At 38.3% G+C, this 27,459-nt stretch overlaps 1 protein-coding gene across 7 annotated transcripts in view; it reads left to right on the plus strand.

The window, feature by feature from the left end:
* Positions 1 to 26,236, plus strand: part of LOC131027166 (uncharacterized) — a 183,713-nt gene extending 157,477 nt beyond the window's left edge. For 5 of the 7 annotated variants that reach the window (XM_057957159.2, XM_057957162.2, XM_057957161.2 and 2 more), the window contains 2 exons: positions 4,312 to 4,449; positions 25,902 to 26,006. In XM_057957159.2, the coding sequence (XP_057813142.2) occupies positions 4,312 to 4,421 (110 nt within the window). In that variant the 3' untranslated portion in view covers positions 4,422 to 4,449; positions 25,902 to 26,006. Of the gene's footprint in view, positions 1 to 4,311; positions 4,450 to 25,901 lie in introns of all 7 variants that reach the window. The other 2 variants (XM_057957163.2, XM_057957165.2) reach the window with 1 other exon arrangement.
* Positions 26,237 to 27,459: the final 1,223 nt, after the last annotated feature.

The raw sequence follows: 27,459 nt of genomic DNA on the forward strand, positions 1-27,459 counted from the left end.
TACCTTCTATTGTTATTAATCTAACTAATTCTTTGTAACATGACTTATTAAAACCGTTCTGTTGTGACGTATTCACACATCGCCCCATTGCAAATGGGGACCCCTGCTTTTCGCTTCGTTTGTTGCTTTCTCTCTGCTTGTTCTTCTCTTTGTTTTTAGGGTTTTGAGTGAGTGAGTTGTCTGCCTGGGCTAGGGCTAAACCTTAGGGGTTCTTTTGGATATCATTCAGGCTGAGTCCAGTCAAATTTTGAAGAATTGTTAAGTGTCCCCCCGAAGAATTGAGATGATTGAAATGAGGTAAGCCTTTCAGTGGAGTCAAATAGGTCTCAGATTAGGTCTAATAAAGGTTTTTAGGGTAAAATCCAGTTTGGCTAAGTGTTAGCATTTTTGAAGGAGAAATTGTGTGTTCTTGCCTAGGTAAGTTTTGTGATGCCTGAAACAGAGAATTCGCTCCTGATCCTTGCTGAGGGTCTAGGGCGAATTTTATCCTGAGTGCAATTTCTTGTTTTTGATGGACTTGCTAACTGGTTCCTGGCCTTGAAAATGACCTGACTTTGCCTTGTGAAGTGGTTTGCGACTTAAATTTGAAGCAGTTTGGCCTAAAAGGGTAAAATCGCTCCTGACCCTTGCTAAGGGTCCAGGGCAAAAAATCTTATAGAGGTCATTTCTAGCCTTATTTGATTGATTTGAGATGTCAAAGGCATGGTAGAGGATGAAGTGAGCATGTTAAAGTATCCAAACTTGATTGAAGATGATGAATTGAAGGAGTTTTGCCCAGGAAAGGTAAAATCGCTCCTGACCCTTGCTGAGGGTCCAGAGCGAAATTCTTTGTATGCACATTTTTTTGACTTTTCTTGGACATGAGAACTTATTCATAGCATGAAGTAAGACGACATCTTCCTTAGCAAGGAAATTTTGAGATGAAAAGTGAAGCATTTTGGTCCAGGTAGCAAAAATCGCTCCTAACCCTCAGAGAGGGTCCAGAGCGAAATTTTCAAATGTGCATTTCTTGCAAGGTCAAAGTGATTTTTATAGTTGGAATGGATGAAGGAAAGCATGTTTTACCCGTTGAATATAATTTGGATGATCAACAAAAGAGGAAATCAAGCATAAATCAAAAATCGCTCCTGACCCTCAGAGAATGCCCAAGGCGAAAAACCTTATACATGATCTTTTCATCCAAGTTTGATAAAAGACAAGCCTAGACATGAGCTCGAAATGATGTTTAAATTGCCTTGAAGTGAAAAAGGATCGTTGGGAATGGAGATTTAGAAGGCAATTACAAAAATCGCTTCTGACCCTTGCCAAGGGTCCAGAGCGAATTTTCATGATTCTCTCCTTTGTTTGTGGAATTGAAACAAAATCTTGTGTGGATAGGAAGAGGATGTGATGTTTTGTGCCTTAGAAGCAATTTGGAGTCCAAAAGATGAAGAAATATGCTTAAAACCAAAAAGTCGCTCCTAACCCTTGTTGAGGGTCCAAGGCGAAAATCACAGAAACTGCATGTTTTCTTCAAAATTGTGCTAAGGCAAGGTTAGGCTAAGGTGAAGAGACCTCCAAAAGCATGATGAATAATGTTTTGCCTTTGAAACTCGATGATTTTGGTCACAAAATGAAAAATCGCTCCTGACCCTCAAAGAGGGTCCAAAGCGAAAATGTTGAAAATTCTCATTTTTCCTTATAACAACGAAGCAAGTTTGGATGGAGTGGTTAAAACAAGGTCATTGCCTAGTGATGAACAAAGATTCAAGAAAAAATGATGATGAATTAAGCCCAATTTGCAAAAATCGCTCCTGACCCTTGCTGAGGGTCCAGGGCGAAAAATTTGGAAGAGAGATTTTCTTGCTTATTTTGGAGGCCTAAACATGATTTAGCTTGGTGAAGAAGTTTTTAGACAAGGAAATGAGGATTTCTAGCCAAAATTTTAAAAAATCGCTCCTAACCCTTGCTGAGGGTCCAGGGTGAAAAACACCAAAATCACACTTTTTATCCCAAGTTGGATAGAGCTAAGTCTGGAAGTCAGTGAGGAAGCCTATTTGAAATGTCTTGAAAAGATTTTGAATGTTGAGAAATGCTAATTTTGAGCAAAAAATAGAAAATCGCTCTTGACCCTTGCTGAGGGTCCAGGGCGAAATTGCCTTTAAGGGCATTATTTCCTCCAAAATTGTTGATGAATTGACTTGGTAGTGTAAGGAAATGGATCTTAGAAGTGACATTGTGAGTTCAACAAACAAGTTAAGGTGGATTCCAGCTTAAAATTAAAAAATCGCTCCTGACCCTTGGAGAGGGTCTAGGGCGAAATTGACAATTCCACCTATTTTCCTCATGAAAAGTGTCAAAATTTGAAGTGCAACGCCTTAATTGGATATCAATTTGTCTTCTAGGAAACTTTGAAGTCAAGATGCGAATTATTCAAGGCTAAAATTGTAAAATCGCTCCTGACCCTCAGAGAGGGTCCAGGGTGAAATCATCATGAAGGTTTATTAAGCCTTGTTCAAAAAATTGATATTCTCCAAATTGCATTAGATCGCCAAAATTGCTAATGTTGAGGCGTTTGGGAAATTAAAATTAAATTGGCATTAAATTAAAAGCATTTTGGCATTTAATAAATTAATTTTAAGCCTTGTGAAAATCGAAATTTTGCTTTGGAGGCATTTAAAATTAATTTTTATTAAATTAAAATTAAAAATAAAGCGCTCAAGGCATAGTTGAAAAACTCGGACTCGCCACGGACTCGGCAAACCAAAAATTTGGACTCGGACTCGGACTCGTGAAAGACTCGTGAAAGACTCGGCAAGGACTCGGCAAAAAAAAAAACCGTAGTTTTACAAAAAAACATAAAGAAATTAATGCATTTAGAGAACATAAGAGCCATAATTGAAACATTACACATGTCACATACTCATAGTTTCAAACTTTCAACTCTAAAATGTATAATACCAAGATTTCTTCAATGCTAATTATGCTTTTATATGGAGCCTAATCAGACTCGGAGGTTAAATTTTCCCTACTTCCATCGGCGCAATTTCCCCCCATATTTTTCGACGGGGGTTTCGGGGCAACGCCCCCAAGTTGGGGTCAAGGGGCATCGCCGAAAGATCCTAAAATTTGACTACGTCTGGAAAATTGAAGAATCCTCCAAAAACTAGATTTTACATTATAACTCCTGGAGGTTCGAAACCACTCTCAAACATCCTGACAGTATATATGGAATATAACTTAAAGTCTGGAATGTCATCTTGATCTTCAAATGCCCTGAAATTTGGCTAAGTCTGGAATGTCTTCCTGATCCTGAAATCTGACTAAGTCTGGAAAATTGAAGAATCCTCCAAAAACTAGATTTTGCATTATAACTCCTGGAGGTCCGAAACCACTCTCAAACATCCTGACAGTATATATGGAATATAACTTAAAGTATAAGAAAGAAGAAAGATAAAAGGAAATGTCACTTATACTTAAATGTTATATTCCATATATGAATCCTGACGGAGAGACCTAATTTTTTCACATGTTAAACTCAATTTTAAAGCTTGCATGACATTTTCTCTAGGTCGCACGAGTCCATCTGAAAGACTCGCGAGTCCATGCAAAAGACTCGCGCGAGTCCTTGCACAAGACTCGCGAGTCTTTCAGATGGACTCGCCAGGACTCGGCGAGTCCTGGCGAGTCGACTCGTGGCTCCCATGGACTCGCGAGTCCGTGGCGAGTCCACGAGTTTTAAAACTATGGCTCAAGGCACTATTTTGCGTTCATTTTGCCAAGTCGGCCCCCTTTTTGGAATTTTATTTATCTTTTACCTCCTTTTATTAGCCAAGTTGGCCTAGAGGAAGCAAGGGGTGAGCGCTCTATATATTGAGGAGTTTGTTTCACATTTTAAATCATTCAATCATTTCCTTAAGTGCGAAATTGGAGAGCTAATTGGAGGAGCGAAATCTGGCTTGCTTGGAGCGAATTTCTTTCAAGTGTTGAAGGCTAGAAGGAAGTGGAGTTTATTCTTTTCCAAGCTAGAGGAGGCGCAATTCGTTCAAGAGAAGGCTTTGATCTACACTTTGCCTAGCGAAATTCATCTATTTTTACATAATTTCTTAGAGTTTAATACTCAAGAGGAGGTATGGCAAAATCATCTTGACACCCTTGTTTAAGGTTTGATTTTTGGACATTTGTTTTGGAAAAATCTAAGTATTGCATGATTAATTAGGAAATGATAACTCAAGATTTATCATGAAGTTTCCTAATTAAAATCTTAAATCTTCCTTTTAAGTTTAATTTCTAAACTTCAAGATATATTACTAATTTTGAAATGTTGTGTAGGTATCAAGATGGCGACTCCAAAGCCCGGAGGATCTACAAGTTGGCAGGTTCTCATCAAAGAAGATCAAGCAAGGATAAGGGTGACCTCCTCCAGTCTAGCATCATCATGACTAACCTCTTCCAATCCAGCATTCCAAGGTGAGGTGCATCATCATCCTGCACATCAAAGACAAAATAAGTCAGAGCAAGGGTTTGTTGAAGAAGCAGATAGTTTCAGAAGAGTTAATTAAAGCTAGCTTCTCAGGAACATCAAATTGGCATCAACCAAGTGTTAGATGAGTTGGCATCCCAATCATCACTCCTCCAGTCGGATTGGTTCACCTTAGCATGTCCAGATTCAATGTACCTAACTCATGGGAGATGGCACAAACTTCGATGTACCTACCCCAGCTATCCATTGGTCGAATTTTCCAGAGAAGACATGTGTCCAATTAATACAATTATTTCATTGGTTAGAATTAAGTTTGTTGTAACAAACCCTAATTAGGGTTTTCATTGTTGAATCTTGGCCATTGATCTCAAATTGATCTTAGCCATTGAATTGTATTAAGGGCACTATATAAGCCCCGGCTCTTCATTTTGTAAAGGCATATAGAAAGGAGTGATTAGATAGAGAGTAGTTAGAAGGTGAATAGTCAGTTGATAGAATAGCAATTAGAGTAGAATAGGAGGACAAGGCAAGAAATTGTTGCCTTTGATTGTAAACAAACTCCATTTTCATTGAAGTAATGGTGAAGTGTGTCGTTTCTTGCAATATGCATGGTTTCTTGTTGAATCTTCAATTCTAGATGGTAGATGATTAGATCGAATGAAGGAAATTGTTGAATGCACCTGTGTGGAATCCGTTTAATCCATACCACTAGCCTCTTACTGATTGTAAGGACGCCTTGTGTGGTCGACTGGAATGAAATGAGCTTAATCATAAGTCGTTACACGTCTATTGTTTCATGCATTTTCTTGAATGGTGATCATTGTCAGATGGTGTACGATTTAAACATATTGGAAGCATCCCTTAGAAGATCGCACTGAGTTGGTGTTGAATTGTTTAGCCTGATGGTGAGACCCAGCCCAGTAGGAATCCACCTAGTCATTCATCCATCTTTTCGCATTCTAGGTAGTAGAGTAGACTTCCTGAACCTTGCATCTTTTGCCATTTGTTTGTCTTCCAGTTAGTTAGTAGGACTTGTGATTCCAGCAAATCAGACGTTCAGTCATCAAGTGTAAGTCCCCTTGTGATTCCAGCAAATCACATCATACCACAAAGAGCTTATCCACACGTAGAGATCCTACAGCAAAGAACCTTGAAGTCATCCTGATTGATCCTTTTCGCGACATCTTCAGCATTCGGAGAGTTTATTCAAGAGAGGATAAGGTACCCTTTAGGTATTTTATTCTGTGTTCGCAAAAACACATCAACATGTTCCTAAACCCAAACCAGTTTGACCCCATTCCTAGAAGAGGGCTTGGCTGCCTAGAGTACTTGGCACACCTCTTCAATGTAACCCAGATTACCGGGACTCGGTCCATTCACCCTTGGGGCCTGCAGCCTAGATTTCAGGAGGAGTCCTTTCACCCTTGGGGTTTCCTATTGAGGTGGTTTTATTCTGCCCCTTTCTAGCAGCACCCATCTCCCTTGGGGAATAGGAAATACAGAACTGATTATGGTTTTAGGTCAGTTTAAGACATTCATGTTTATGAATTGTTTATTTATCTTGTAATTTATTTATGACCCTCTTATTTGTATAATCGATTAACTCTTGTTTGATGTATTAAATTAATTGGTAGTTATGTTCTTGATAAATTTATTTATTATTGTTGATATTGCATTATGGTAAATTTGATTAAGAACTACCTACCTTTAATCTTCAGAATTACTAGTTTATCCTCTTGTGTGTATAATTATTCTTTCTATATACATATATATACATACATAAATAAATTAATTAATAAAAATTATATTATCAAATTTATAAATGTATTGACTAATTACCTGTTGTATAAATTATTGATACCACTGCTGACTTAAAATATTAGTTATTAATATATTTGTGACTGTAAAGGCAGACAGATCTGACATGCATCAGATCTGGTCTGCCATTATATAAAATTAACATGACTCATATGTATTGCAGTCTATATTAACATTACTGTTAAATTCTGCATACAGGCATTATCAGGCTTCATATATTAGGCATACGTATTAAGCACATCCCCTATGCATACTGCCGAGAACAAGGATGTTACTGCCTAACTCAATAACAATTATGTTCTGATCTGATCGATGGTAATAATATATATATTATCCTCCTTTCGATGCCTTTGATAGAGGCCTGCCCAGTCCTAAATACCTTTCGGTGTTTGCAAATGAACACGTCTCTTCATAAGGAGACGTCTACCTGGCCAAGCGATGTCTTCTTTCCCTTGTTGACCAATTAGACTAAGAACCCAACCTAAATATTAGGCACCGTTTCCTTTTAATTGGTAGTACTTGTTTAAAGTAATATATATGTTAAATGGTAAATATTTAATATCATTTTGTAATACTATATATATATATATATTTTAATAATAGTAATTCGTCTATAAATTGTTGTTTCATCATGAATACATATGTTAAGTGCAAGGAAAAGAATGGTAATAATGATATCATGAAAACATAATAGCTTCAATTATAGGTACATAATGATGACTTCGATTTAATATTGGATTCCTATATTTCTAACGATCAACATGATAGCTTCAAATGCCCAATTATAGGTCACTCTCCCAACATGGCATTCGTGCCTAAGAAGATCGAGCATCATGATAACTCTAAAGCCCATGTTTATCTTCGAATTGTATATATTAACCTTCAATTATTTTATGATACTGATCTGTTATCACAGATAATGACAGGATGCTTGCAAGTCTTTATTGGATAACATATCTTTTTGGTCTATTGTAAAGTCTTATAGAATAAGGCTATTATAATTTGCAACTAAAAGTACTATATACAATGTACTTATTCCCCAACTCTTAACTATTTATTATTGCTATAAATGCTATCAAGATTGCTTATTTGTTGTTAACTTCTGGGTTAGAGATGGGGTCATCACACATCATGATGCTCTCTAGGGGAAAATAGAACCCCATCAGGACACATTAACTTTGTCATTTCCTCACATTTTGTCCCCAATGGAGAATCGACCTCCATCGAGACAGACAAATTCACCTTCATTTCAATCATTTTCCCTCGAGTGGAAAATCAAACCTCATCAGGACACACAATTTGCATTAAAACTTGGTCATTTTACCCCTAGGTGGAAAAACGCAGTCCATCGAGACATCATTTTTCTTGAGTGGAGATTCCTGATTTATCGGGACTTTCCACAAAATCACTTGTAAATTGAGTCTTGGAGTGGAAAAATGTACCTCATCAGGACTGAGTCCATTTTCATCATTAAATTAACACTTTTCGCTCAAGATGGAGTTGAAATTTATGCTCCATTGAGACTTTCATCATTTTCAACTATAAAATTGAGTGGAAAAACGCCTCCCATCGGGACTTTTACTTTTATGCCTTAATTTCATGGGGAAAAATGTTCTCCATCAAGACTGTGATGATTTTCACACTTTAAAAGCCCAGACTTATCAAATTTAATCATTTTGTGCAGTGAAAATTCTATTTCCATCAGGACTTTTAACATTTCGGCTTGATTTGAAGGGTGGAAAATAGGAGTCCATCGAGACTTTGTGCATTTTTGACATATTTCACCGCCTAGGAGTGGAAAAACGACTCTTATAGGGACTTTTGACGGTCTAGCACAAAAATTACACCAATTTGCACCATTTTAAATACATTATGCTCACATTTTAAAGTAAGTTGCAACCTCAAAACTTAGAAAAACTTGGATTACCTTGACATTTTAAAACCTTTTAATGCTTTGATCCTATCGACTTCAAATCTCAAAATTTAACATTGCTTGCACATTGAAGACCTCTGAACATGATCATATCAAAAAGGAGACTCAGGCATTGAAAGCTCAAAATTGCCACCTGACTGCCAAAAACCCTAAACTAACAAAAAGCGGAAAGTAGGAAAGAGGGGGTTGTTGGATATTAGAGTTGTTGGAATGTGTTGTCATTGATGTCAACATATTCCTGTGTTCTTGTGCTTCGGTGTTGCAGAGAGTTGGTTTGGTTGGTATATTGCAGATATGCCGATGCGGATTTAAGGATTCAAAGATTAGTATCTTCATTTGATTCAGCATGAGTTTCAGTGTTCCAGAAGGTGATTTGATTGAGTTATGTGGTCTGGTGTGATGACTAGTTTTTCTGTTCGTTCTATATTGCAGAGTTGAGATTTCTGGTTTGTATTGCTCCGAAATTGATTCATTATGTTGAGTGGATTTTGGAGAGTGTTTGGGACATTCATGTGTGTCCTCAGTTCGAGTGGTTCATGATTTGAAACTTCACAAGCGTATCTTTCGGTTTGTCAGTTGGTGTTCTTGAGCTCCAGTAATGAGATGATGATGATTCTTGTAATTCGAGTTGTTGCGGAGGAATTCACATTGCTTGTTGGTGTTTTCAGATCGTGTTCTATTTGTGTTGTTGGTCCGCATTGATCGTTGTGCAAATAAGCGAATTGATCTTTTGGAAGAATGTTGAAGAGCAGAGAAGTGTTGCAGAGAAGACATTGTGCTTAATCAGAATTGTGATCAGGCATTTGGAGATGTTATTCTTTTAGTTCATGAAATCCGGATTTGTGTCTGATCTTTGTAAGGTAGTGAGCCTTCCCTGAGTTGTAGCCCTTTGTTGTTTTTAAGCAGTGAGCTCTAGGCAGTGTGCCTGAATGCATGTGCATTCCCCATTGTAATATTTACACATACTATTGCAGAGTATCATCATATTGTGGGTAGGTTCCCACCGTGGTTTTTCCCTTAACCGGGTTTTCCATGTCAAAAATCTGTGCGTTGTGTATTGTTGATGTGGTGTTTATCTTTGTTATTGTTGTTCATGATCAAATCTGAAGTTGAGGTTAATTTGTTTAAGTTTGGTGAAAACTGATTCACCCCCCCCCCCCCTCTCAATTTTCTTGCATTGTTGTTGCCAACAATTGGTATTAGAACTAGATCCTCTGGAAGAAACTTGATCGCTTGAGGAGATTTGAGATGGCAACTGTTGTTTTCAAGGAGGAGAGTCCGATATTTGATGGAACTAATTACACCATATGGAAGAACCAGATCGAGTGTCACTTGAAATGTCTTGGAGACGATTATTGAAAGATCACAAAAAATGTCTACAATGTTCCTCAGAATGGTCCTGTTACTACGAATGAGATCAAGGATGTTGAACATAACATAAGAGCCAAAGAAGCATTGTTGAGTGCCCTGACTAATTCAGAGATGACTAATGTGATGGGATTGCAGTCTGCTCATGAGATTTGGGAGAAGTTAGAAACCTTGTATGAAGGAGACAAACATGTGAAAGTTGCTAAATTGCAGAGCTTGAAAGGAAAGTATGAGATGCTGAGAATCGGAGAAGTTGAGAATATTTCATCCTTTATGGCTAAAGTGAATGATCTTGTGCTGAACATCAGATGTGTCGGTGGAATCATTGAAGAAGATGAGATTGTAGCTAAAGTATTGAGATCCTTGCCTCCTGCTTATAAACACAAAGTTGCTACTATTGATGAGATCCAGACTGTGACAACTGTGACAAGAGACATGCTGGTTGGTAAGCTTGCTGCTTTTGAATTAAGTGAACTTGGAGAATCACATGGCAATTCTAAGACTGATTTAAAGCTACTATATCCGAGAAGCAGAAGTATGATCCGGGAGAGAGTTCAACTAGGGTTTCCAGATATGAAAGGGAAATGAGAGAGATGGAAGAATAGGAAAGAGAATTGGAAGAGTTCGAAGCACTTATTGCCAGAAGATTGCCTAAGGGAGCCGGTAAGTATGAAGGGAAGTTACCTTTGAAATGTTTTTCATGCAATAAGATAGGATATTTTGCTTCTAGGTGTCCAGAAAGAGCAGAAAGAGTGTCAAAGTATGATAAGCCTTACAAGCCTAATCACAAGCATAGATATCAGAAGAAGTGTTATTATGCTGCTGGTGAAGGTGTGACAAATGATGAGTCTGAGAAAGGGAATTCAGAAGATGAATTTGTATTCATTGCTATCAAGGAAGATGATCCGGTACCTGTTGATTCTACAAGCTGCATTGTTGAAGAGAAAGCCTTGGTTGCTAAGATTGAAGAGAAGATGAATGGGTGATTGACAATGGTTGCTCACATCACATGACAATTGATAAAGGTAAATTTGTGAATATGGAGAAGTATGATGGCAGTGTAGTAAGATTTGGAGACAACAAAGCTTGTGTGGTCCGTGGTAGAGGTTCTATTTCTCTTGATGGTAAGCATAATACTGATGATGTTTTATATGTTGAACGTTTGAAGCATAATCTTTTGAGTGTTGGACAGATGGTTGATAAGGGATATGATTTACAATTCAAGAATGGGAAATGTAAAATCTTGAATAGCTTCGGTATAGAAATTGCATCAAGAACTAAAACTAAAGGTAATATCTTTCATCTGAATGCTGGCGAGAAAAGTTGTTTGATTGCTCAGATTGATGAAAGTTGGTTGTGGCATAGTGTTGATGTGTCTAAAGTCGCAGAACTTACGACTTCATCCGGCCAACGCAGAATAGAAATACTAAGAATCCTATCCTCTCTTGAGATAAGGAAATCCCTAATGCTGTGTGAATTTGATCAATGGGGATGACCTCAATGTTTTGGCTGTCAGGTCTTGACTGCAGGATAGCTTAGTAGTTTGGTGTGTTTTGCTAGAAACACAAAGGGGACTTACGGTTAGGCAGAATTGGTTTCGTATAGGCTCCCTAAAATTCACAGTCCTATATCATCGGATTTTGCCTTTGATTGATGTTATTTCAGCTTGACTGGAGGGTTTCTTTAATAAAAAAAAAGGAAAAAGGGAGAGAGGGATAAAGAGTGAATAAGAACAGCTAACTAATTCTAACAAAGACAACATATTTCAATATATAGACAGAAATCTCAAAATAACTAGAAGTTACTTCGCTAGCTAATTAGCACAACTAGGTAAAAACCAGTGCAATCATCTAAGGATTTCAAATTTTCAAGTTTATTAGATATGAACGATAGATTCTTACACCTATTTATCCAAATCTAATAACTGAACTTAGCACAAAAGGGGTTCAAACTAACCATGCAGAGGAAACAATAATCAACTATTTCCTAATGGTATGAACTGAGATTTTCCATCAAATATATGCCTAAATAATTGTCTGAAATTAAATACAGTTGCAGAAATATGAAATAAATGGAGAAGAGGACCATGCACTCACAATAGAACAAACACAACTTTAACTCCATTAAATCTTGTATGTATTTTGCCAGAATTTCTGCAACAATCTTTGTTTTTTCTCATTACAAAGAGGAACTAATTCCTTTATATAGATTTCTAAAAATGGATGAATGGCCAAGATTTAAACTTAAATAAGTGGGCCAGATTCATCCTATATGAAAACTGCCCATACCCATAAATGGGAGGCAAAATATCAGCAACAACAATAGGAGAAGCAATAACTACCAAAAAGATAATTAACTACCCCAAAAAGCTGCTCCAAAAGTGCACATGCACGGAGCTCAAAATTTACAACTGTTTTGGTAGTTAGAAATGAACTTTATGCTTAAAAAGTGCTTTTAAGATTTTTAAAAGAAACTTTGCACTTTATGAAGCACTTTCTCCTTTTCTGCTGTAGACCCCTTTTCCAAACATTCATCCTCGCTATGCAAATACTCCTTCCAGAGGTCCCGACCTGCTGCACGCTCTGCCCAGACATATTCTTGAAATCTAATGCATAGCTGGAACAACACCATGCTTTGGGGCATGGGAGGATGGCATATTTTATATTGCATACCCTCCAAGTGGCGATCTACATGCTTTAACCCACCCTTCCAGTCGGACCGATGAGCCTCACAACTTAGTATGTTTGAATGCAATCCACTGGCAAACTCTAGGTCCTCCGTGGAGTATGCGACCTTATCAATTTTCAATCTATCCTCCCAATCTGGTTGTACTTGGTCACAAGACAAACTATTTTTCCAGCCCAGAACCATTGATCGGAGGATCTTTCCACCAAGATCCCTCATGTTTTTCAAAATTTCCTCGCATTCCTCCGACTCTTTATTAATGGTGCCTTTTGTGTCATTCTTCATGTTGGCAGTCCAGTACCATTCTTTAAAAACGTTGATGTCATGAGGATCCAGGATAGTGGACAATGTGGGAATCTGCATGTGGGTCCAGAAAAGAGCCCTCATGAGGGGAAGAATTGTACCAACCACCTCATGGACCCTGAAACACTCCTTTTTTATCTCGAACAATTTGACTAGAATGGTCTCTCGGTGGTGGGCCATTTCCTTTACATCTTCAATGATCCGCTCTCCCTTTTCCTTAATGTCTCGAATCCATTCCTTGACAGCTTTGGCAGTATCACATACTCTTTCAAACTCTGTTGTAGTCCTTTGTGCCAATGCCATTGGGAGAACATGGGATTCAGGGGCATGTTGCAATGGTTTTAGCAGGTGATCAATATATCCCTCAGCCTGCTCAGCACGAACTCGGTACATGTTTCTCTTAGCAGTCATTTTGTCGAGTTGCCTGAGCATATTCTGCACAGAGTCCTTGAACTCTTCCCTTTCTTGCTCTTTGGTGGCTTGCCCTATCGGGATGGTTGCAATGCTATAATCGGCCAATGCAATTTGATTTGTTGGCTTATCGACAGGTGGAGTAGCGATATGGATGGTGCGGCTCCTTTGCTCATCTTTGGTAATCCGAGAGTAGGTCTTGGACTTTTTCTTTCCTTTGGACTTTGTTTCCCCTATGCGAGAGAAGATATCCTCCAAGTTGATAGGTGGCTTGATGGCTGCCTTCTGCTGTGCATGAGCAACTAGCCAATCTTGAGGGATGGTCTGCCCGAATGTTATGGCCAAATTCCCACTTTGCTCCTTAGAGGTTTCAGCTGGCCCGCTGCCTATCTGCAATTGATCTGTCATAGAAGGAACAGATGCAGTATCCAGCCCTTTACTTATAGCTGAGTTCTCTCCTACCTCACTGAACAACTGTCGGGTATCCCCTTGTGATGGTTGCTCTTTAGTTCTGTCGGGCTCGTGGGTGTCATCTGCCTTGCGTTCTCCTTCGACGGTGGTGTCATCTTTGCCGATGCTATTCAATTGTAATTCATGCCAACTTCCCTGGGTGAGCTCACGCTTACCAGCCTCTTGATTAGGTGGAATTTCTCCTTCCTCAACTTGATTTCCAGGTTCATTAGAACCAATGATCTTGACCTCTGCATCTAGCTCACTTTGTGCTGGAGGATTATTAGCCTCAAATGCATCAACATCGCTCTGGGAGGGCGGAGCAGGTATATAGTCAAGTTTAACTACATCATCCTCGGAACTGGGGTCTTTGGATGACGAACTGACTTCTGGCCTTCTAATAGGGATCTTTTCCCTTCTAGTTCTTTTTGATGCCCGAGTCCCTCTATTAGCTCTGGCTTTCTTCCTCTTCTTTTTGGGTTTCTCAACCTCTTCTTTCGGTGCACTTGAGGTTCCCTCATCTCCGAAGACTGGGAATCGAGACTGCCCATCATATGGTATGTAAATTGAATTCCTTCATGGGTTAGTCTCTCAATCTACTGGGATAACCAGTGATCGGTATACCTTCCTGGAGCTGCCATAACTGCCTCAAAATCAGTAATCGGATCCTGAGACCAATCAATGCCTGGCAAAAGGTATTTTATTGCCTCAAACTCTTGGACCTGCAAGCAATTGCCAGAATTTGTCACCTGATCTGGGACCCGCCGGTACTCATAAAGCCGCATCTGCTGGACACTTAGCCTGGAATACTCATGTCTTCGGACCTCATAGTCATCGGAACAATTTTTCCAATAGTCCTCAATTGATGCCTTTGCTCTGTAGCACCTGCCATAAGCTCTTTTTTGCCAAATTGTCATGATCAATACATTTCCTTGGGAAATGTTCCTGTAGGCCATAAGATGCTAATTCAACAAGTGACTCATTAGCTTGTACTGAATTCTTGAAATGCACATCGAGGTCACCCAAAATCATAGGGAAGGTGAATCTGGATTGTTTTTTATCTTTGAGTAAGCTACCCGCTAGATGTGCCTGCCTTGTAACCTCCATAAGGACTATTTTGTCTATCGGATAGCGTGGAAGTCAGAACAGAGCTCCCTCAAAGCCGGCTATCCTGATATAGGTGAACCTAGGGAATTGAATAAAGCAGGCGCCATACTTTTGTACCCAAATGGTAGCCTGCTCCGAGAGCCTTATGTGCAATCCCCCCTGCATCAACCTGACTAGGCGCATTGTAAAGGCGTCATTGACACGCTCATATTGACCAATTGCATAAGCAGCCTTGTTCTTTTCTCTTTGAGCAATGTCGTAGTAGTGCAGCTGAGGGTAGCAGTCATACACCCTGACTTGATTTGGGCCGTTCCCGATTTCACCCTTCTTGATTAATCCTGTCAGCGGCTGGTGTCGGGCGAACATATAAACCAAGTAGGAGGTCATGGTGAAGTACTTTTTTTCTTCAAGTTCGATTAGCTGTGTATGGATATTATCACTGATGATCTGATCCCAGTCGAACTTGGATTTCCCAGCACAAAGACTTGCTCCGTAAAGTAGAACATCCACTCCTCAAAAAAGTTAGACTGAGGTAGTCCCATAACCCGGCTGAGTAAGGTGACCATATCACCATGCTCGTTATGAAAGTCACTCTTAGGGATCTTTTTACTGATCCTAATACTCGGAGGCCTTCTCTCCTTATACCATTCTTCGTTTATCAATGTCCTGCATTTAGCAGGGTTCATGTCGTAAGCAACTTGTACTTCAGCTATGGTTGTAGCAATGGGATTATCAGGAAATGGGATGTCAAGTGCATCCCCAATGGCCTCAGGTGTGAAGTAAGCTAGCACCATATTTTCTAGAACCACTAATTTGGTCTCTGGCTGATAATGCCGGGCAGCCTCAACTACTAGCTCATAATTTTGCACGGATGGAGGGAAACCTGCCGCCTGAGCGATACCACTTTGCATCATCCGCCTAGGCTTGTCATAGGCGTTAGGAGAATATACCCGGTCTCTGAAGTCCTGAATGTCTATGTGGCCCAAATCAGTATCACCAATGTTCTCCCATATGCTTTGGACTTTTGACTCCCTCACTCCTCTTTGGTACTGGTATTTCATCTTCTCGCCTTTGCAGGGAATGTCAGATTTAGAGACCCGAGATGTTCCAGTTGCACCAAGTGTTTTTTAGGATTCTACCGCCGATTTAGTCATTTATCCTGCACAACCGGACGCGGATTACGAGATGAGATGAAGGAAACAAACAAGTTAGTCAAAATAGAGGATGAAGCTAGCACATAAGGATTAATGGAAAAACCAAAATTTGAAGAAAGTACAATGCTTTAGCAAAAGAGCCTAATTAAGTTGGAAGTGAAATGCAATGAAATAGGGAATTAAGCTCTTTGTTTAAAATCTGCTACTTGGCTGCAGTTCAGGGCTCAGGTGCCTTAATGATTGCCAATTTTGCACTCGAAGAAGAGTTTTGCCTAAGTTTAATTTTTTAAAATGTTCAAAATTTCCCTAAGTTTGAATTTTCGCTTTCAAGGTTAATTTTCCAGACAGGGTTTGCTTTCGCGCTACGTTTTAAAGCTTTGCTTGATGCCTTTCCAAAAGAAAATTGTAATCTACAAAATTTCACCTGATTAATTCTCCATTATCCGCTAAGCATAGCGATCAGTTTTGCATTCATTAAAGATTTAAAGGAAAGAAAACGAGTGATACTTGGCAACTTGTCCAATCAATGAATGAACTTCGGCTAAAACGACCCTTACAAAATTGCAATTGCCGAAACTTCGGAGAAAAAGGATCCTTTGAAAACCCCGTGGCTTATCTTCCTTGACCTGACTTCGCAATCTTGGATGCTTTAGCGACTTTTGGACCAAATAGGAAGAATGCAGACGCTCGCGGTTTAGTGCCTTGCGATCTTGAAGGTTTTTAAAGACAAAAACGTCTCACACATAACCCGTGCGATATTGGACGGCAAGGTTTTCCCTTTAAGATATTAACGCCATTCCAACTGTCTTGCCCTTTCGGGTTGGAAGCATATAACACAAGTGTTTGAAGATACCTCTTTTCCTCCTTGGTTCGCGATTTTGGATCCCCAACTATTTTCGGGGTAGAAGAGACTGAAATGCAAACATCCCAAAGTTTTAACGACTCTTTTAACCCTTCGCGATTCTTACCTTCTTTGCCGACTTCCGGGCTGGAGGGCCGTTATGCAAACTTCCAAAAAAGAACGCCTTTCCAGCCTTTTCGGGCTAAAGGCCGATTTAAAAAAACTTTAGCAAACTTCGCGCCCTAGGGATTTGCCTATTTTCGGGCTGGGGGTAACTTTTGTGAACTTTATGATTTAAATGCCCTCCCTTTTCGCGAGCTTCGGGGTAGAATGGGCCTTTGAAAAGTTTAAAACCTTGCACGATATTCCTTAACTCGCACAATTCGGGCTAAAACCTATTTTGAAAAGTCTTCAATTTTAATACCTGAACACCTTGCCTGCGTTTTTCGGCAAAAATGGTCATTTTGCAAAGTTTTTCTTTTTAAAAAAAAGACGCCTTTTCCATATTTAGCAAAATTTGGCCCATAAGGCCTTTTTAGAATTTTGACGTTTTCCACGTTTTGGGCGATTTTCGGGCTAAATGAAGGTTCTGAAAAGGTTTTAAGTTTGCGATTTCACTTGGTTAGGCGAAATTCGGCCTAAAAGGCCTTTTTGAAAAGTTTTAGAATTTTAACTTTAACGCCCTTTTCGGCCCATAAGGCCATTTCACAAGGTTTTTTTTTTGAAACTTAGGCGTTTTCCTCTAACTTGGCGAAAATCGGCCAAGAAGCGATTTTTGCAAGGCTTTCAACTTAGGCGTTTTCCCTGCATTTGGCGAAAATTGGCCCAAAGACAACTTTTGAAAAGTTTTCGAACTTAGACGTTTTACTCTTGACTTTCATTTTCGGCCTGGAAAGCACTTTTGCAAGCTTTTCAAACTTTTAGCATTTTCCCTCTATCAGGCGATTTTTGAGGTGAACAGAGCTTTGAAATTTTTTCTAATGTGAAACGACCTTAATGCTTGCAATTTCGGGGTAGAGAGAGATTTCGCAAACCCATGGAACTGACATTCATGCCAACTTAGCTGATTCCCAGGCTTGTGCTTAAAATTAGTCTTCCTTGGATTGATTTTGATTGTTCAGATTGCGAGACTCTCTGCGACATGACCATCGGGCCACGTGACTTAAAACCCAAACACGCCCTTCCTTTTAACGACCACAAAGCTTAATGCTTCACCACTTCCTGGATCCCAACAAAAGGATGGCAGACAAAAATCAAAATTCGAAACTCAGCAGGACGAAGGCCGAAAATAAACGAGGGGGACCCTGTCGGCAATAGGGAGTGTGTGCAACGCACAACACATAGGAGGATGTCATGTTAACTTTGACTGCATGATTAAGATAAGTTCTACTCAAGCTGTTAGAGATCTGCTTAAGATAGCAAAGCCTACTAATCCGGTGCGTAAAGAATCTCAATTGGGAAAGAAAACAAGAATTTCATTCAAGAGTAAACAGTATACATTTAATGGGATATTAGATCTTGTGCATACTAATTTATGTGGTCCTTCTAGAGTGAGAAGCTTGCAGGGTGACATATTTTATGTTGTTGATTGATGACTATTCTAGAATTGTGTGGGTCACTTTTCTAAGAGAGAAATCTGAAGCACTAGAGAAATTCAAAATATTCAAAGCTAGGGTGGAGGCAGAGACAGGATTGAAGTTGAAGTGTTTAAGATCTGACAAACGAGGAGAATTCACTTCCAGTGAGTTTAATTCCTTTTGTGAAGAACATGGAATTAGGAGACAGTTATCTGCTCCGCGAACTCCTCAACAAAATGGAGTTGTTGAAAGGAAGAACATAACTATTTTGGATGTTGCTAGGACTATGATGATTGAAGGAAATTTTCTGCATATCTATTGGAGAGAAGCTGTTAGCACTGCTGTGTACACATTCAACCGGATGCATATAAAAGGTGATTCCGGTAAGACCCTTAATGAGTTATGGTTTGGTCATGTTCCTACAGTTAGATATTTCAGAATCTTTGGATGCAAATGTTATATCAAAAGAGATGAAGATATAGGAAAATTTGATGCAAGATGTGATGAAGGAATATTTTTGGGATATTCTATTAAGAGCAAGGCCTATCGGTGTTACAACAAAAGACTGAGAAAAATAGTGGAAAGTGCAAATGTGAAGGTTGATGAGTGTCATGAGAAACAAATCAAAGCATGCGGATATGAATCTAATGATCAAGATGTTAGTTCAAAGCAAGTACAGACTCAAAAGCATAAAACAGAGTGATCCAGAAGAATCAGTAAATCCAGATGCTATTGGCGATGAAGAAGTTCAAGAAACTGAAAATCAGAACAATCAGAAGACCTCGTTGCCGTTGGTATGCAAGATTAAATCATTCAGAGAATTAGATTATTTTTGATAAAAATAAAGGTGTGATGACTAGGAGAAGAATTGTTGTTGAAGAGACATGTCTGAGCCTAAAGATGTTGCTGAAGCTTGTAAAGATGAAATTGGGTAAAAGCTATGGAAGAAGAGTTAAATCAGATTGAGAAGAACAATACATGGGAACTTGTTCCAAGACTTAAAGACTAGAATGTAATTGGTACTAAATGGGTATTCAGGAATAAATTGAATGAAGATGGAGAAATTGTTAGAAACAAAACAAGATTGGTATGTAAAGGATATTCACAGATGGAAGACATTGATTTTGAGTAGACTTTTGCTCCGGTAGCTAGAATTGAAGCTGTTAGATTATTTTTTGCATATGTTGCTTATAAGACTTTTAAGGTATATCAGATGGATGTGAAGTCAGCTTTTTTGAATGGTGAGTTGGAAGAAGTCTACATTGAACAACCGGATGGATTTTCATTGACATATGAAGAAGACATGGTATGCAGATTGAAGAAAGCATTGTATGGACTTAAACAAGCCCCTAGAGCTTGGTATGCCCGATTAGACAGGTATTTGATGAAGTTGGGATTCTGTAAAGGTACTGCTGATAGTAATTTTTACTTCAAGATTGATAATGATAACATTTTGATTGTTGAAGTTTTTGTTGATGACATTATTTTTAGAGGAGACGATGATTTGAGTAAGAAGATTGCTGATGATATACAAAAAGAGTTTGAGATTTCTATGATAGGTGAGATGAAATTCTTTTTGGGATTGCAAATTACACAGACTGATAAAGGCATTTTCATATCTCAATCAAAGTATGTGAAGGAATTGCTGAAGAAGTTTGGGTTAGATGATTCCAAACTTGTTGGAACTCCTATGGTAACCGGATGCAAGATGACAAAAGATGATGAATCTCCAAAGGCTAATTAGACTTTGTAATTTGTATAGATCTATGATTGGTGGACAGCTATATTTGACTAAAACTAGACCAGACATTATGAATGTTCTATGTTTTGTTGCAAGATTCCAGGCTGATCCTAAGGAAAATCGTGTTACTGCTGTGAAAAGGATATTCAAATGTTTGAAGGGAACAGTTGATTATGGTTTGTGGTTGATTAGAGTTGTTTATAATGAGCCTATTGTTTTATATTGTGACAATTTAAGTGCTATCAATATTTCTAAGAATCCGGTGTTGCATTCTAAGAAAAAACATATATCAATCAAGCTTCATTTCTTGAGAGAGAAGGTGAATGAGAAAGAAGTCAAATTGGACTATGTATCTACAAAGGAACCGATTGCAGATATCTTTACGAAATATTTGCCTATAGATACATTTGTATATCTGAGAGAGAAGTTAGGGGTGATTGCCCCTCCTGATGTGAACTAGGTGCATTGAGATGCATCAATCCAGTGGACTTCATAGTCTTATCCTGGTATCCAGATTGATGAGTGGGTGTTGCTACTCAAAGGGAGTAGTCAGTGTTGTGGTTTAGGTATTCAAATTTGTGAGTTTGTTCTAAGGGGGAGAGAATAATGTTTTGCTTATGTGCCTTTTGCATTGATGTCAAAGGGGGAGAGAAGCATGTGGAAAACTGTCTTATCTATCTAAGGTTGAGAGCTATGTGTGCATGATCTCAGGGGGGGATTGTTGAAGTTGATTTCTTTCTTTGCATTGATTGTTTTCACATTCGTATGTTGCCATCAATGCCAAAGGGGGAGATTATTGGATATTAGAGTTGTTGGAATGTGTTGTTCTCATTGATGTCAACATGTTCCTGTGTTCTTGTGCTTCGGTGTTGCAAAGAGTTGGTTTGGTTGGTATATTGCAGATATGTTGATGTGGATTTAAGGATTCATAGATTAGTATCTTCAGTTGATTCAGCATGAGTTTCAATGTTCCGGAAGGTGATTTGATCGAGTTATGTGGTCTGGTGTGATGACTGGTTTTTCTATTCGTTTTGTATTGTAGAGTTGTGATTTCTAGTTTGTATTGCTCCAGAATTGATTCATTATGTTGAGCGGATTTCGGAGAATCTTTGGGACTTTCATGTGTGTCCTCAGTTCGAGTGGTTCATGATTTGAAACTTCACAAGCGTATTTTTCAATTTGTCAGTTGGTGTTCTTGAGCTCCGGTAATGAGATGATGATGATTCTTGTAATTCGAGTTGTTGCGGTTGTTGTGGAGGAATTCACGTTACTTGTTGGTGTTTCTAGATCGTGTTCTATTTGTGTTGTTGGTTTGCATTGATCGTTGTGCGAACAAGCGAATTGATCTTTCGGAAGAATGTTGAAGTGAAGAGCAGAGAAGTGTTGCAGAGTAGACAATGTGCTTAACCGGAACTGTGATCAGGCATTTGGAGATGCTATTCTTTCAGTTAATGAAATCCGGATTGGTGTCCGATCTTTGTAAGGCAGCGAGCCTTCCTTGGGTTGTAGCCCTTTGTTGTTTTTGAGCATTGAACTCTAGACAGTGTGCCTAAATGCATGTGCATTCCCCATTGTAATATTTACACATACTACTGCAGAGTATCATCATATTGTGGGTAGGTTCCCACCGTAGTTTTTCTCTTAACTGGGCTTTCCACGTCAAAAATTTGTGCATTATGTGTTGTTGATGCGGTGTTTATCTTTGTTATTTCTGTTCATGATCAAATCTGAAGTTGAGGTTAATTTGTTTAAGTTTGGTGAAAACTGTTTCATCCCCCCGCACCCCCCCCACCCACCCTCTCAGTTTTCCTGCATTGTTGTTGCTAACATGGGGTCCTTGTTTGCAATGGGGCGATGTGTGAAAAGGTCACAACATGCCCAACCAAATCTGAATCACTTATGTCTCCCTCTACATGTGTAGGTATAACACTAGTGGCTGATCCACCAAGTGTGTGCTCAACTATCCCATCTTCATCTATGATTTGAGCCTTTAATGAGTTCTCTAAAAGAGGAAACTCATGAACCTCATGATGCAATCTAGATAACCCAATAGAATTTTCTAAATCATACCTCTTTTTTACATGTTCTTCTTGCTTTCTCATCTCAAGAGGCTCTTCACTTGTATGCTCCATCTCCGTGTCTTCTTCCCTTGGAAGAAATATTGAACTAAGATAGACTTCGCTTCATTGTTTTGCTTGGTCTATATGATTGCAGCGTTCTTGTAGATGTTGTTTTACTTTGTCAGCCAGCAACTTTCCTTCCTAACTCTTTGTAACCATCCATCACACATATCTTGTGTCTTCTTAACATCCTCCATGGTATGATGTTCAAAATCAGAACCTTTGTGGCTTGAATCCACAGCGCATTCCGTACACAAAACTTGAGAGCTAACATTGGAAGACTCCATAGCATTATCATCTTCATGTGTAGGGGCTGCCAACTCATGATTCTACAAAAATTAGGGACTGCTGTTCCAAATCAGAAAATCAGGACTTATCTCATACCTTTGTATAGTGTACTCAACATACTCAAGCACCTCTTCCTTGATGCATGTTCTCCAACAAGTGTTGATCCAATATGTGTCTCCCAATGTAATTCACACCTCAAGGTTATAATGATTCTTCAAATCACGCCTCATTACTCCAGAGGAAGTTCCGTTATCATGGTTTTCTATTTTTTGTGAAAGCAGAATCAATTCCCTCAGTGAAATATCTAATGCACATGCCGCAACAATTAGAAGATGAGACAACCATGCCTTTAGCAACACCTTTTGACCCAAATATATGAATGTCCTTATTGATCTGTGCATCAAGCTTACCAATTTAAACAAGTATTATACTACCAATATAAGCAAGCCACTTTCATAATGGGTCATTAAAATATGTGTGTGCTTGATCATTTATTGGGCAATTTGCATTCATAAAACTTTCTCTGAGCTGCTTTATTGACAATAGCCTTGAGGGTAAGGGTAGACTGGAGATGACATGCTTTGAGTTGCAACCATTGAAATTCCCTGAATTTGTTGGTGACCACAACATATTCTTTATGTTTCACCTTGTGCCTTGGAATGGCCCCTGGGTCCCATACCAATTTGTATAAACAAACCTAAACTTGGGCAAAAGGATCACTATCCCCTTTATTGCAAGTTGTATCCTTAACCCTTTCAACATAACCAAGAGTTTGCATCAATACAATACTACCATACGACAGGCTGTAATCAAAATGCTTACCAACTTTTGCTGGATTAAAAATTGATGAGGTATCCCACACACCTTCATCCTTATGTCCTTTCGATGAGATATCAAGTGGTTGTATCTTAATGATGTAAAGAATAGTGAGGCCATCATGGTATATCACACCTGGTATGTAGCTTGGATCTGAAAATTGGGTTGATGTGCCCTGGACAATACCATATCCATCTTTTGTTATTGAGGAGTCTTATTGTTTAACATCTTTAAATTCTGGTTCCTCTATCATCACATCTTCCTTGACCTCCTCTTGTGCTTCTACATTCTTTTGCATTTTAGGTTACACTTTTGCTGCTATTGAATATTCCTCTTCTTTTTTTATTCGGCTTGTCATCATGAATTCCCCTTTCCCTTGGGTTTACCCAATTTAAATATCTCAAATAATCATCAAAAGAAAATATAGATTTAATTTGTTCCAACAGCCCTAAATACTCTTCACAAATTTTGATTGCTTCAAATGTGTACCTTTTCAGATCCGATCATTTCAATCCAAAATTCTCCTTGTAGGGCTGCTCCTTACATCTACTTCTCCTTTGCACATTCATTTGAATCTCAAAGTAGTCAACAAAGGATAGATCTTGTTGTATAGCTGGCTTTAATTTCATATATTTGGCATAATATCTGGCCACTTCCTTGGTGGGTTCTTCTGGTTGTCCTTTTATTGGCATTAGACCCATAGCTTAGTCTTTCGTGTAGCTGCAAAACTTCTCACAGGCTGGCAGGAAAGTGGCTCTGATACCATTGAAATATCCCTAAATAGGAATATTAGGAAAACTCACAATAATCTGTTCAGATTGACAGCATTTATTTCTGATTATTCTGAAACCACATACCATTGCTAGTTTGTTTCAGATCTGAAATGACGAGTTTGTCCTAATGCATTCAACTCAGATATGATGCATGGATAGAAGAGATAGAAAAAGAAACATACCGCTGAATTAAAACTCAGAAATAACAATTCTGTTTTAACTTCATCAGCATTCGATTGAATTCAGAATTACTGATTACAATAATATTTAGTGTTTGGAGTCACTAATATTAATCAGCCAAGTCCACAATAGTTTTGCAACGATACATGATTCAATATGGGAAATACACAGATGGAACCAATCGATCTGGAATACTAAGTCTTACTCTTTATCAGCAGATTGATGAAGCTTTCAATATTATACCAATTGCTTATTTGATGCAGCAATAAAACCACGTGCTTCCCCAGCCGAGAGAAACCTCTCTTTCAACAGTCACAATCTGAAAAATATCCTTAAGCCAAAGAGGAATTCGCTTACAGAAGTATGCCCAATGAGAAGCTCCCAGAAATGCTAATAAGACTTCCGTTCACAATAATCTTCAGAAAGAGAGCTTGTGTTATGTCTGGAGCAGCTACGCATAAGGAATCCTTCACAATATTTCTGCTACTGCAAATACCACTCATGGCAAGGCAAATAAAATATTCATTTGGGATTTTATTTTCCATGCCACCAATGTATATCCTGAAGCGATGTGCAAAGGCACAGATGCAAACCCAAAAGGCTCTCGCGAATGGAATATATTAATGTCATGATAAATAACAGCTGCAAAACTTATACTTCCACTTAATTGAATCGGCTTATTTAAATAAACCAGCAATATCAATCAAAGCTCCTCTAATATCCCTGGCGATGAGACGGAATGGCTTGGCTGGAAATTGCACTTCTTATTTCCCTGACTATGCAGTTCAGATAATAAATATTCGGCCCAAATAATTATCCACAACAATTCCAAACTTTAGGAAAACAATAGATAAATCTGCCCCACGCAAAATATTAATCATCTTCAATATATGCGATGAATTATATCAGTGGTACACAACATCAATATCAATCGCTGGAGAGAGTATTATTTTTTTCCATCAAACAATAAACTCACTTATATTAAAATATTTGCCAAGAATAGGGTTCCACAAAATTATTACACCACACTTCAACTAATATAATATTCAGAAATATATCAACTTATAAAACAAGCTACCTAGCAATGTATACATCCTTATTTCTGAATCAAGAATAAACCTTTGCAAATTTGTCTCCAATGGATATTTCACAAATATAGCACAATTGTGAAGTCCGTCACGAATCCACTCTTTAGGAAGAGCTAGGTTTTCGTCCAACCCTTTTGTCAAACTCCTGAAGGTTTTCGTCCCCAGAAATCATGTCATCATAACAAATCCAAAAACATGATTTGCCACAACCCCAAGAACCTCCTTTTAAAGACCTCCAGGAACTTTTTGGAAGATTAGTCTACTTTATTATTTGTCATGACTGGAGAACCTACTTTATTATTTGTCATGACTGGAGAACTTTATTTAATTAAGTGATTTCTTTTATAATTTTATAATTTTATATTTAAATTAATTGATTAAGTCATCCTTTAGAAATAAAACCAATTTTTGGACAACTTAACCAATTAGTTTACTTAGCTATTCTATAAAAAATTATAAAAAATTGTGGACATTACAACAACACAATAAGCTTAGTTAATCTTTAGTCTGTTCTAACTTGAATTTTGTTGATTATTGTATGCTTCCAAAGAATCACAATTAAAATGTAAGAAGAGTGCATAGAGTTTCATCATTCATTTTTATGCTATCTACCGTAGGTGATATATTCATCTTGTGTTGAATTTTGTTGGAGGTAAGCTAACACAATTCATGGCGCATGTACATAAACTGCATTTTCTATCTGTTTGAAATAATGATTGCGACTGTGAATTACCATTTAAGTTTGTTTTGTAAATTTGACATAAAATATCCATGTATGGCTTGTAGCCCTTCGCCAGATGTGGGATGAAGTCTTCACCAGTGAGAGGGTACCAGCTGATTTCCGAGAAGATTTGAATAGGTTGCGCAAAAAATATTGCCGCTGATTAGATATGTTTCACCAGTGGAAATTGGAAATATCAAAAGAAAATATTCTATAGACATTTTTAACAAAATGTTGAGATTTTGTAAAGACTTTTTATATTTTGATTTCTTTGGCCAGAAAATTTTAACAGTAACCATACAGCAATTTTGGAGCAATTTTGTTTATGGATAACCTTGTTTTCTTGTGTGTATGAATGAATATGTGAGAAAATCATTATATAATTTTGAATTTGCTTGAATCCATGTAAAGACATCCCCTGATTTTTTGTTTTTGAAATGTTTTGGCAAACAAACTCGACAATGTGATCATGCATAATAGCTACTGCTGTCATAAGGCTGATAAGTCATAGTTTATCACACAAATGGCTGCTATTACAAGTTCACTGAAATATTCACATTCAAATAGATGTTTCATTACATAACATGGATACCTTAAGGAATGTAACTTAAAATATCTCAATTAAGACAACAAAAGATGAGTCTCCAAAGGTCTGAAATGTTAAATCTGTAAGTGAACAGGTCTGATATGAACCAAAATAGTCTGCAGCAGCCACAAAACACCTTGTCACTAGCTTCCAAACACTCGACAACTTCCACCGAAGGATCTCCAAGAGGTCACACACTTCCAGTTTGGGATAACAGCTCAGAAAATGCAAGAAAATGAATTTAAACAGGCCTGTTATACTTCCAGCCAATTAACCAAGTTGATCATGGTGCAAGAATAGGGGTGGCAAGCCTTGATGAGGCTAGAATTCACTCCAAACGCCAGTCTTTCACTCTCAATGTAACTGCAGCATGTCAATACCACTTGGGCGATCCAAAATGAAAGGTTGAAAACACCTTAATCCTTAGTGCTGCATCCATAGACCCCACACAACAAGCCCCAGTCAAGAGGTACAACCTGCTATAAGTTCGACCTCTTAAGAAAAAATCAATCCCTGCAAAAAGTGCCTGAATAATTGCTTGGAAACTATTGGTTCAATACCCACAAAATTTGTGCAAGATCTCCAACCTAGGCGTCAAAATTGAAGGGGTACTGTTGATGTGTTTTTTATGCACATGCAAGCACATAATAAAATACCCAAAAGTATCTTATCCTCTCTTGAACAAAGCTTCTCAAATGCTGAAGATTGGCTTCACTTGAGATAACTCCAAGGTTCATAAATGTCAGGTCACGACGTGTGGATAAGCACAGTTGGTTGATGTGATTGTTGGTATCACAAAGGGACTTACGTTGAATTGTTGAACGTTGGAATTGCTGGAACTTGATCATCTGATGTTGCAATATGATGATGTTTTTTGTCCTAGACTAGCTTGAATTGAAAAAAATGGCAAAAGATGAAGGGTTGAGAGAGTCTATTTTAAGGCTTAGAATGTAAGAAGATGGATGAATGATTAGATGGAATCCTATTGGGCAAGGTCTCACCATCAAATTGAACAATTTGTGTAAAAGTCCTTACTA

This window comes from Cryptomeria japonica, chromosome 10 (assembly GCF_030272615.1).
Source record: "Cryptomeria japonica chromosome 10, Sugi_1.0, whole genome shotgun sequence".
NCBI lineage: Eukaryota > Viridiplantae > Streptophyta > Pinopsida > Cupressales > Cupressaceae > Cryptomeria > Cryptomeria japonica.